Raw genomic sequence first — 13,369 nt, forward strand, 5'->3', positions numbered from 1 at the left:
TTCCTCCACAGAAAGTATTTCCAAAGAAACTCTTGATAGCAAGGTATGTAGATATTCCAGATAATGAGGAAGCTTATTTATGCACCGATGATACAAGCGTTGAATCTTTTTTGTATATTTTTATTCATGTATCAAACATCTTAAACCAATGGGCAAAATAAGGAAATGGAAACATTCTACCATTTTAGGGCCTTTAGTCAAGACTCTTCCTGGTTGTTCTCATGTGGATTATTTCTGGACTTTCCCCTCCTGACAGCAGACCTGTAAATGTTATAAATACCTTTCAACCTTACCTTAACTCATCAGTCTCAACACAGACTATTAACTGTCAGGTGACCTGCAACCTGTAAAACAGGTTTATTAAGGGGTGTGTCTTTCTTGTGTGCATGAAATGATTAGGTGTGTCACCATTTTGTGAACATATTCTACAGGTGACATTCTTCATTAGATTGTGTTAGATCTGAGCTAACCCTAACTAAATAACATATGTAGGCAGTGGTAGTGAAACAACTCCTATCTCCTGACATTTCCTGTCCATCTTTAGCTGTCCTATCACAAATAATGACAAAAAAAAAAACAAGATCAATCTTTGAAAAATCAAAACTAAAGAATCCCTAAATACTAAATTTAAAGTAATTGCAAGGATTTTTCAGTTATTGGTGCCCCCTGTGGCCAAAGTCTGTATTGTGAAGTCTCCTTTATAGCACTGGTTTTTCTTGATTTGGTTACTTTAAAAGTGTATACCTTGATCAGTTTAAACTTATCCAGTATCAGAATTGTGCAACATTTTTGAGCTTCTTTCAACACTGAGCAGCAACAAAAGAAAACATTCTCTAAATTTGCCCAAGTTTTAGGTTTTATATCAGGATTTGAACAGATGATGATAAAACAAAGTTATCACAAAAAAAAACCAATTTGAATGCAAGCTTTTGGATCAGAAGTTTGAAATACTGTGTGTTCAGAAAAGCGTTTTATTACCCAGCCTTCAGTACTCCTGGATTACTAACTGTTGTTAGTTTACTGTACTCAAACTTCTTGCATATAATTTGAGTTAAAAGAACTTTATCTCTTGATGACTAGAAGAATCCCAAGAGTCTGAGCACCCCGTTTGTCCTCTTGTTTTGGGGATGATTTTATCGTCCTGTTAGCTCATCTGAAGTGAAGAGCAGCTTGATCCCCTGATGAAGCATTCAACAATAACAGTCTGCAGGGGGAGAGGCTGCTAAAGCTTCAGGCCCTGAACGTTTGTTCTCAGGCTCAACATCTGCTTCTCCTGTCTGACTTTTTCTTCTTTGAACGCCATCTTGTTTACTTTCTTCTCCACTCTCCTCTCCTGTTCAAACAGAGGTAAAGTGAAATTAGAGACTTTGTCTTTAAAAGGTCTTTCCAGTTATAAATAATGTTTAAGACCTGTTTCTACAAAGAGACACAGGAGAACCATAAAGACATGTTTTTGTAAAAGGATAAGATATCAACGTGGAAATAACAATACAATACAAAATACACTAAAGTTATTGTGTTCATGGGAATCAAGAAACACACAGGATTGTATATATCAGACTTTGGACAAACACAATCCTAAATGTCTGTTTTTATAAAAAGATTATTCTGTGGATAAAAGTAGAAACTAAGGGGAATGATAAAGTCTATTTTACCATCAGCTCCTGGCTTTTAGAGCAGAAAATATGATCAAAGCTAGAAATCTTTAGATTTTTTTTGACAGGAGATATTCCTGTTTGTGTGTTTTTCCTTCCTTCATTTCACAGGTTTAAAGTGTGTGAGGAAGAAAAAGATGATTATTATCAAAGAGGATTAAGAAAGATTTGAATCAAAATGTAATGACAAATGTGAGATTATTTGTTGATGTTATCAGGTCACTGTCAATCACATTTGATCAGACCACACCTGCACAGTCCTGATGAAGCAGAGTAGTGATTTTTTTATTTTGGACAGGGAATGTGGGGGGAGAGAGAGGGACATGACATGCACCACACAGCATCGGGCTCACAAGTCCAACCTGTGAGCAGTGTGATGAGGACTGTAGCTTCTGTACATGAGCACCTGCTCCATCAACTGATCTAACCCAGCACTCCAGATAAATGAGGCTGTAACTCTTCTAAGACACTTGAGGATATCTTTATATATTTAATAAAATAAGCAAATGCTTCAGATTTGAAACAAAGATTTGATTAAAAAAACACTCTGAAATTCAGACCCCCAAATAGAGAGAAGTGAGAAGGTTTCTGTTTGTAGTATGTTTGTAGCAGTAATGACCAATCACATGACAGCATGCTTTGGTGTATGCAGGAAAAACAGTCCATGCAGAGAACAAAAGCAGGCGGAACACAATCCCCTGTGATGACATCACAGCTTCCATTGGCGTTAATCTGACAACAAATTATCTCTATAAACTGATAACTGCATTCAAGTTTAGCAATCTGTTCTACACCAAACATTAATGTGATCAATCTGCTTGACACTGTGCTAAGGGAACCAATCAGCATTTAGATTCCCTGACTTCCTGAAACGCATCAGAAATAATGTCTGTCCTCCATTTAACAAACATTCTTCCTTTTTACAAATCAGCATCATGGTGTTGTTATTTCAGAAAACTGCAGCTAGATCACAACAATACCTGTTTCTTTCTTGGGTTCATATCGCTAAAGTAAGCCAGGGTGAAGAAGCCTCTGTTTAACTTACTATTTACAGTTAAACTGAGACTCATCAGAAACAGATAAACCGACGCTACTCCAGAGGATGTAATGAACCAGTTGTGATGTAAAAACATGTTCACTCCTCAAATTGCTAAATTGGACTTTATGACGGTGCAGCGCGTGGAAAAGAAGTCTTGGATGGAAGTCGTTTCTTGCTAACCGCTGGCTAAAAGGGAATAACCCGGTAATGATGGCCAAAGCTCCTCGGGGATCATTGTGTTTTACTGATCTTTGGAGTTATCACCTGTCTTAGTTTATCAATAATATAAAAGTGAGGTGCACAGTTGCACATAGGGAAGGAAAAAATTACATACAGAGGATGTGTTCAACAAATCTTTCTCTTTTTCTCACCTTGCGTTCTTCTTTGATGGCTTGTTTCCTTGCCTTTCTCTCCTCTTTGCTCTCGTCCTTTTCTCGGGGCTGTGTGGAGACTCGAGGCAGGTCTATGTCGTTGATCCTGGTCATGCGCTCCGCCTGCTTGGTGGTTGGACCTCTGGCAGGAAGGACCTCAAGAGGGAATCCCGTCTTCTGGGACACACGGATTGGCTTCAGCTGGAAGAAATAAAAACAGTGGGTTGGTATTATTTTAAGTCAACAATTAAAAAAATAAATAAATAAATGTCATTTTACTAAGACCCCCAAAATCAAACTTTTTTTTCACCTTTTTAACTTCACAAATGAGATTATTTAAGCAGCTTTTAAAAAAACGCTCTTTGTATAAATCTTTAAATATTCTCAAACTCTGCCTTGATTTTATGTCAAACCATTTTGTGTTCAAAAACAACATTCAGGTAATGATCTGTTTGGTTTATGATGTTCACCTCAACATTGAGCCTCAGAGTTTGCTCCTTGGTTTCAAACCTCAGTTTTAGGTTTGAAGAAAGCAGTTCAGTTTCCTTACATGTGAAAAGTCTGTTACTTAGACGGATTGATCATTCACTGCCTACATTTGTAGGATGGCAATAAACCGATAAAGAAGGTGTTTTTCTTACCTTTTGGGGCTCCGCAATGACCTTGGGTCTGTTGTATATGTTGGAATATGTACCTGGAGAAGACAACAAACACTAGAAATAAGAAAAAACTGAGAACAGAAATATATATTTTGACATTTTCTCAAAGCTTAAAATAAACTAATTCTGTATTTTTGTTTTATTAAGTAAAGTAAGCCAGAGTGTTACGATGATTAAGGATTCTGTATCACACAATGACTCTTAAATGTACAATATTGTTTTGAATGCTGAGTCAAAAAAAGTAAACCTACTTTCATATCTTAATGTTTAAATTTGAAAGTGAAGGCAGTTTCTGAACCGTCAGAAGTGAAGCTGCATGACACAAACTACAGTTATCTCTATTCAAAATGATTTCAGACTTTGATTTGTATTTTATTATTCACTGAATGAGTCAACCATTGACCCAATAAGCTTCATGGACACACCCATAATATTTCAACTATTGTTAAAAAAAAAACCTTAACTGTTAACTGGGCTAAAAAACGACATCTGGTTAAGCGACCACCTCTCCTTCTCATGTACAGTGAAACCTGCTTCACTCTCCCTGACTCTTCAAAGAAATATGAATTGACTGACAAATTACAGTATGACCCTTTCATTTTCCACTCACAGACTTTTCCCAGTCTGCCTTTGAGTCTAACTTTCTGCCTTGGAGCAGCTGCAACACATTTTATCTTGTTTTGCATCTGTTCATTGACAATACAAATGTATCTATACTACTTCCTGCAAAGTGATAAGACCCACAGCAGGTCAAACTTTAATCACTCAGTCTCACACCGTAATGAAAGACGGTTACAGGAATAATAATTAAATAATATTGTATCATGCTGTGCTCCCCACCCCCAGCCATGCGATTTAGAGAGTGAGAGAAAGAGATAGAGAGAGAGAGAGAAAACAAATACATATGGACTCCGCAGATACAAAAGAAGAAACAAAAACAATAATTTCTGCCCTCTCAGTCTGCCTTGCATTCCCCTTCCATAGAGGGGCGTGGTCAGTCACAGCTGATTTGCATGTAAAGCTATAGACACAGAAACAGCCTGTTCCTGGGGCTGATATCGGTTTATAGGCAAATACAGGATCAGAGTGGATTTTTTGGAAAGAAACTTCAAAGACATGTTTTTGGGACCTCTGGGACTCATTTAAACTAGTTGAAAAGGAGGATAAGATGTGACATTTCACTTGTTTTTTGTTTTAAAGATTTACTTTTGTGCCTTTAATGGAGATAGGACAGTGGATAGAGTCGGAAATCAGGGAGAGAGAGAGAGAGTGGGGAACGACATGCGGGAAAGAGGCCACAGGCGGGATGCGAACCCAGGCCGCCCGCTTGAGACGACAGCCTCAATACATGGGGCACGCGCCCTAACCATTGCGCTACTGAATCTTTATAAAGAAATTACATTAAAGAGGATTTCCAGGGGTAAAAGTGAGGAAAGTTCAAATAAACTTACTGATGATAGTTTCACAGTCCCACTTTTCTTCTGGAGCCTCCACAACAACAGTCTCCATCTCTTCCTCCTCCTCCTCCTCATCTTCCTCTTCCTTTAGGGAAGGTAATTCTTTGGGACCCAGGTCATCAGGTCTCAGGTATCTGAACCAAAAAACAAGACATTAAAAATGATTCAGCTCTGTCATGTAAAGGTACATTTAAGAAAAATCTGTCTGATGCAGCTTCATCAAGGGGATGCCTTATTTCTTTTTTTTTTAATTTCTTAATTCCTAATAAATCCCTCAAAGATCAAAATAAACTCACTCCTTTTCTTTCTGTATGAAGTAGTCTTTAATAATTTCTTCCAGGCGAGCGCTGTCCGGTTCAATGAATCCTTCCAGCTCTGCGTTATCGAGAGCGCCAATCTCATCGTCGTCAAACTGTTCAAAAAACTGAAAGCATAGACACAAACAAAGAAAAGCGTGTTTGAAACTTTAACACATTTAACATGTCGAGAAACACACAAGTGAGGACAGTCACCACTCAATAAGGAAACCTTTGGTCGCCCCCTAATGGCCAACAAACTGAATATGTCATTTAGAAATGTATCGAGGTCAGACACCAGACAATAAAATATCAGCACCTTCAAAATAAAAGCCATCAACAGGGGTCCAAACCAACCATGTACAGAAATGGCCACAAATGTTATTCCTTTCACAACTGTCAGCAGAGTTTGTCTCCATGTCCATGATCTCAGACAATTTGTTATAACTTTACTCATAAAACATTTTAATATATCTTTTAATTACATCACAGCACTGTGACTATTACTCTTATATCCTATAACTGTCTTATTTCAACTTTGGTTTTAAATGTTTTTGTTTTATATTCTCTTGGCTTTTTAATAGTTTGTTTTAACAATATTGTCCCTATGTTATGATACCTTGATGAAATTGTGGTGTTAAACTTGTGTTTGGTGTTGGTATGATATGGTTATGATTCATGAATATTATTAACATTAGTTCAAAATCTATCCAACATTAATAGAGTTAAAATCCAAATCTGAGAAGATGGTTGGAAAACAACTGTCACAATTGTATGACATTAGAAACGCACACAAACACACAGCTGACGTAAAAATGTGTTTAAACTGCACAAATACTGTCACAAGTTTATTCAAATATTTATTTGTCATCAGCAACAACCTGTGGCAAATGCCATTAAATAGATAAAGATTCGCTATTTAATAGTTTGCAAAAAAAACAAACAAACAGGTAAGCAGCAAACATTTCATTCATTTTTATGTTTTAATCTGTTTGTTTTTTCCTGCCCCATGCTTTAATTGTCTTGTGTCCTCTTTCGTGCCTTTCTTTTTAAACCTCTGTAAGTGATCATCTGGCACATTTTCACACAATGATGAATGCATTTTTTTCAATGCATTTACAAACAAATACACTTCCATAGTTATTGTGTTTCTGCAGAATTCCTATGGTTGTAGCGTTGTTACTAAACAGATGTTCCTTTTACATCTGTTTTGTAATCTGCATGTCTTCATGGATGTCAATCTAGCTGGCTTCAAACATATCTAAAATCAATAACTGTTTCATCTTTTAAAGGAGTGTGCCTGAACTCAGTAATCCAAAGAGATAAAAAAATTCACCTTTTCAAAGCGGTCGTCCAGCAGAGTAAGCTGCTCGTTCCTCCTCATCACAGACGATGTCATGGAGTACTCAGTGAATCGACTCTTCGTCTCCTCATCCATGAACAGAAACTCACGGCCCCGGCCGCCCTCCTCCTCGTCACCGGACAAGCCACCTTCAGAGTCAAAATCGCCCTCTTCGTCTGTGTCCTCCCACTCTTCATCATCATCGTCTTCACCTCTGCGACAGGTTACAATCAAAGGGAAATCACAATGAATCCACTGTCAGCTACAAATGTCCAATTCTTACTAGTATGTGTCTGCTGGATGATTATTTAGAAACTAACTGTTATTATTAATAAATAAAGTCATTATAGTTATCTGCTTATCCAGCAAGCACAGGGACAAAGAGCATAACTAAGAGACATTATAATACATCATTATTAAAGATGTATTTAGGAACACCTGAATAAATTAGAGTTTAAACTAAATCTGATTTAATAGTTAAAAAAACAAAACGTGTTAATCAATTTTGTGATTCATCTTAATATGTATTGTGTCTGCAAGTATAACTTCAAATATCCTTCATATTTAATCACAAAACAGAGAAATTGTAGCTGCTATTATGAGATATCAGGGCAAATAGCAAACATGTTGGGTCTTGGCTTCTGTTTCATACAGTTCTGGAAACAGATGACATTCAGCAAAAGCTTGTCCTGAGCTTAAAATGACTACAGAATTAAATGGAGTAATAATCAGCAGTTACAACAGTATATTTAAGGTTAAGCTATTAGTGAGAAGATAATAATCAAAAAATATTCAACACTTCTGCAAATGATGAAAACATTGATGCAGAGATGCAAGGACACTCTGTTTTCAAACACACAAGCACTGAGAAATAAGGTTTTATAACTTACTCCAAGTTGAGCTTTCCACCTGAACTGTTAGCTTTCATGATAAAATCATCGTCAAGGACGTTGTCAGGGTTGTCAAAGTCAAAGTCTTCATCCAGAGCAGCCACGATGTCAGGGTCCATGTCCAGACGCGGCCCTGAAGGAAAACACACAAAACAAAACATTGAGAACGACAAACAGAAGAAAACTTTAACGCTACTTTAGATAAGAAACAGCAGCAAGAATGTAACACCTGGAACACCAGTAGGAAACCAAAAACATCCAGTTCTTTGAGTAAACAGAGTCCTAAATGATGCGTGTTCATAAAAGGAGATTAAAAACGACTCTATAATGATGAACTTAAAATTCATCAGACAAGGATCTTTATAAAAAAAACCTTAATTCACACTTTCTGACTGTTTACTTGTCTCTTTATGTTGTGGTAACTTTTTACTGTTGTTTTTGTTCTTGTAACCATGAAATGTATGAAAGCTGCTTTAACAATAAGATGTATTATTATGAAGACTCTTGTCAGCTGGTAGTAAACTGTTATTTGTCTGAATACATTGCTGATTTCAATATTTAGATAACAACTTGCCAAAGTCAGAGTAGTTGTGGCTCCTAAAACTATTTTTGTGTAATGAGAGTTAGAGAGCAGAAACTATATAAAACTGAGTTTAAATCATTTATTTATTTATTCAAATGAAAAAAGAAGGATGTCATGTGTTTCACATGTTTCTGTTGTCATTCATTTGTCTTATGTAATTAGTCAATCAAAGGTTAACATATTGAGTTAAATACATTTACTTATTGATAAAATCTGGTTTGCTGGGTGTAGCCTGTAAACTTTTATTTACCTCATTTCATGGTTGCTTTATCTAAAACCCTTTTCACACATACAGAAATCTCCTGAAAAACTCCAGAGATTAGTCTACCCGGAGGTTCTTTAGGTTATATGTGAACGCAAACAGCCGCATTTTTAGCGCAGACTTTACCCGGAGTTTATCCTGCCAGACCTCTAGTATTTTTTCCGCAGAAAGTCCGAGTGAGTTTATGTCTGAACGTGGCAGCATATACTCCGGAGATTTCAACTCGAGCCAATAGAAAGAGAATGATGTTTATATACAGTGACTGTCTAAAGTGTCTGCACGGGATCACTACGATCTCCGTGCACGTAATTAAACGGCTGCATTCTGTTTTCTGTTCGTCAGTATGTTGTTCTCCTCTCTTTTGTGGATGTTGTCATTCCATTGGATTACACATAGCATTGATATAAAGACAAATATTCTCATTATAACGTCGTGTAGCGGACTCTGTTGCTACAGCTGCTACTTCTGCGTTGTTTATTTACGTCACATCTTACCTCGGGTAACTGTACATTTTAACATTTAAGATGACAGATGAGCTTCTTACCTGAGATCGGAGCAGCTTTGTTCAGAAGCCCAACTTCCTCTTCAAACTCCGAGGCGAACACAGAGGATGGCAGGTTGATGGAGGATGTCTGTTTATCAAACATAACAGATTGATTTTCAGCAGTCCTGTGTTCACTTTGTGATTTGTGTTCATTGTGTTAATATAACAAGAGACACATCTAGGAACCACTTACAAAAAAAACTTTAATTATAATGAAAAATGTCTAAACCTTCAAGATGTTAGTTATTTGTGATCATTTTAAAATAATGTATTGACACTTAAAGTAAAAAAAAAGCAACAAGTTAGACTAAGAAACAGATTAAATAAATTATTTTTGAATAAAAATGTTGACAGATGTAAATCCAGGTTAAATAAAGGTTCAAAAGCAGTTTACACCAAATCTCCTTAGTTATAGGAAGGAAACTGAAGCAACTCTGAGCATTGACTGTTTCCTCTAATAATCTCTATTTTGCTGTCTCATTTAGTCTCTTATTTATATTAAAATTATAATGTCTATATTTGTACAGTATCACTATTTCTGTATTTCTTTAAGTTTAATACCTCTGTTTTAATCCTAAAAGCTTAGCCAGAGACAGAGGTTGCACATTAGCCCCGGCTAGAAACCTGCTACTTTGTCTTCTACATATGAAGCAATGGCCATTGCATGTGTCCCTGTTAAATAAATTAAATGAACTGAATTTCAGAAAACACAATATTAGGATCTGATATGCAAGAACTTTTCTAAAGTCTAAAATAAATTTAGTTTGTAAACACCTTTTAAGTTCTCAGAAACTTTCTTTTAAATATGAGTACTTTGCCAGGATTTCAACAACTGAAGGTTAACTCTGGAGTGAACTTACAGGGAGGGCATTGTCTGTGTCCTTCTCATCCTCCTCCTCTTCCTCATCAAGGACATTCATTTGTGAGGGTCCAGCCGCCACCCATTCAGAAGTGGCCGACGGCTCCTTCAGGTGCTGCAGGTAATCGTAGTCATCGTCGAAGAAAACGCCAAACTCCCTCTGCTCCTCCTGTCTCTTCTCTGTATCCACCTGAGATACACCAAAAGCACAATCATGGTATTATTGAAGACATCACATTTAAAAAAGATCTAATTGTCCAACATTTGTGCTGACACTGTATTACAGTGACCTACTGGGATGGGCTGTCACTAGAGTAAGGGCTTCTGCTGTTAAGATAAATGAACATTCATTTCTATTGAACAGAATCTGTACCTTGGCTGCTGGAAGGAGGACATGCTGTGGGGCTTTCTCATCTGCTGCAAGGGGGTCCCTCTGACTTCTGTGGACGAGGTGAAATGTCACAGCCTTCTTCTTTTCTATGAACGATTTCTTCTTCCGATGAGGCTTAAAGAGACAAACACAGCATTGAAATCATTGGTTAACTTATTAGGAATATCCTGTTGCAAGATTGATGCATGGGAAAGTATTTGTCCCCAAATTGTCAGCTGGTGAACCATTCACCAGGATGTCAAAAAATAAAAAAAAATCTGATTTCTATAAAGACAGCAAAAACTGAAATCATAGCAAGCACTTTGTCTAATTTTAAGTTAAAAATAAATCACTCACCTGACAAGTTCAGATTGACATCGTATTTGAAAATATTCAATTCAATTCAATTCAAAAAACTTTATTTGTCCCCGGGGGGCAATTCAAAGGCACACACAGCAGTAAATTAACAACAGTGCAAGTACGAAACATTTTAACCTAAATATAAGGTGTCAATTTAAATACAACTGAAAGCTTAAACTTAACTTAAAAATACAAAATAAAAGAGTAGATATAAGTGGACAGTGATCGGACTAACAGATGTAACCAGAACTATGTGCAGTAAACCAGAAATAAATATGTATATACAGAGTTATGTGCAATATTACAAACAAACAAAAAGGTCTGAATAAATTGTAATTAATAGAAATAGCTGGCAATGCATCAAGCAAAATTAACTTGCCAATTGTCTTGAAATGAGAACATAACTTATTTCAATATGTACAGCTTGCTAACTATACAACAGCTTTTATTACTCGTTAAGCAATTTAGACCTTATTTTTTGCTTACAATATAATTCAATCAGATGTTTAGCCGGATGAGTAAGGCTTATATTATAAATAATGAGATATTTTTAGACTGGAGATTACATAAATACACTTGGGAAGATTAGAGTTTTTTTGTGAAATTGTAAGTGCTGAGATGTAAACAGCTGAGCTAGCTACAAGAACATAGGAAGAAAGATATTGTATTTTCGATTACGCTGAAAACTTTCTCAATATAAGAATGTAACTTCAAATAGAAATTGTTGGTTTTGGGTAAATGTTGTTTAACTGATGGACTCCCGGTGCTGACGTCAGGTCACGTAGCTAACAAGGTTAGCGTGAATTAAAACAGTAAACTTACCATTTTGAAACTAAATGTTTTGTTTTCTTCAACGTGTCCGGTTTAAAATCGTAAGAACTCAAACTTCAGGCGGCTGTTAAGAAACAGTAACCACTTAAATCCAGAAAAAAGTCGCTGTTGTTGTTTTTCCACGCCGAGCTTTGCTTCACCATGCTGCTGCTACCATTACCGGAAAGAACCACTCCGACAAACAACCGGGGGTGAAAAATAAAATAAATAACATATTTTAACTTCAAGAACAAAAGTAGTTTATTTTCATTATTGTAACAAAACTATACGATTGTATGAGAATAATATGATAATTTACCAATAATATGGTAATTTATGGTACTTTAGACTGTGATTGTAGTCCCTCGACATCGTGAAATCTTGGTACAGTCTAAATTAAAGTTCTTTCTCTTTTCATGCACTGACGGCTGGTCAACTCGTTCATATGCGCATTACTGCCCCCTGCTGGAGCTATATGATAACCCCAAAAATACCCACTACTAAAATATGAACTGACACGACAAGGGTCTTAAAATGTGCGCTTTTATTGTTACCAATCAAAACATGCCTAAGTAGTTTTAGAGCATTTTATACTTTCCTCATGTTCGAAGTTAAATCTCTATTGTGTCAAATTAAAATATGTTAGACAAATCCAAAGAATGTTGGGTGTTGTTCCTATAGAAGAACTGATTGTTTACTCGATCAAGACACACAGGTGTTCTTTAGACTCATTGTTATACCTTTGCCTTCTCTTGCAGTGAATCAAGATTCCTTATCTGATTAGCATCTTACCCTGTTTCTTGGAAGCCTTCTAATCTATGTTTTTTTTTCATTGCTGTTGCTGCATGCTGAGCAACTGAGTGATATAGTTGAGGTTCACTTCTCAACTTTGGCTCAGCGGGTCTGTGTTCAAGTGAGTGCGCCTGTACCAAATATTCCTGCCATGTGATGATATTTTAACTGTTGTTTAATTTGTATTCATTTATGTAAAGTACTTTGGTACCAACCCAGTCTATTTTTAAATGAAGTGGACTTTGAGATTATTCATTTGTGGTGTCTGAACTCTACAAGGAGCCAAGGATAAAGTCATTAATAACACCTCTAACCCTAAGCCTACAAAAAATAGAATGTGAAACATCCATGTGTAATAATCTCAGTTTGAGATTACATATACGTTTTTTACGATCTAATGCAGTGTACCCTTTGTTTTCTAGAAAAAAAATATTTCCTATATTTTGCAAATAAAATTGTATTTGTTCTTGGTGCTCTTCTTACTTTTTGTTGCCCTTCAGCCTTACATCCATTATCATTATAAATATGAAAAAGGACTCTTAGAGCTGCTCAACTTAAACCTAAATAACTAACATAATCAGCCCTTCCTGTTTCATCATCATTATTCCCTTTAATAAATAATATTAAAAAGGGTAAGGACTTCTATCTGCTCTTTTGGAAATTGTCTTGAGATAACGTTTGTTATAAATTGGTGCTATACAGATAAGGTTTAATTGATTGATTGAGTTGCTCCTCTGTCTTTTATATTTTATGAAGCTGGCTCTATGTGTAACGCACACACGCTCCAGTGTACCTGTACTGCTCTGTACCTGCGTTAAATGTCAACAAACACCTTTTCTATTCTTCTTTCCATGGCAGCCAGATGTCTACTTTCATGACAGGATATTCCACCCACCCACACACTGGTGTTTTTCCATTTCGCACTTCAAACAGTGCTGATTGTGAAATGTCTGAGATCCAGTTTTTCCAGTTTAATCAACATTCCTTGTTTGTTATTTTTTTAAATACCTCTACCGAACCTACAACCTATAACCTTCAATAAAAATACTAACTATTTACAACCTACACAATTGATACTCT

The 13,369-nt window shown here is 36.3% G+C and overlaps 1 protein-coding gene across 1 annotated transcript; it reads right to left on the reverse strand.

The window, feature by feature from the left end:
* Positions 1–91: 91 nt before the first annotated feature.
* ltv1 (LTV1 ribosome biogenesis factor) lies at positions 92–11,695 on the reverse strand. The gene is made up of 11 exons (XM_061049141.1): positions 11,510–11,695; positions 10,331–10,462; positions 9,959–10,147; positions 9,099–9,186; positions 7,710–7,842; positions 6,814–7,033; positions 5,478–5,605; positions 5,176–5,315; positions 3,707–3,759; positions 3,066–3,266; positions 92–1,333 (listed from the first exon to the last, which is right to left on the reverse strand). Exons 1-11 carry the CDS (start codon positions 11,510–11,512, stop codon positions 1,223–1,225), a joined length of 1,398 nt encoding a protein of 465 aa, XP_060905124.1. The 5' UTR covers positions 11,513–11,695; the 3' UTR covers positions 92–1,222.
* Positions 11,696–13,369: the final 1,674 nt, after the last annotated feature.

The sequence above is a fragment of the Labrus mixtus genome, chromosome 2 (assembly GCF_963584025.1).
Source record: "Labrus mixtus chromosome 2, fLabMix1.1, whole genome shotgun sequence".
In the NCBI taxonomy this organism is placed as follows: domain Eukaryota; kingdom Metazoa; phylum Chordata; class Actinopteri; order Labriformes; family Labridae; genus Labrus; species Labrus mixtus.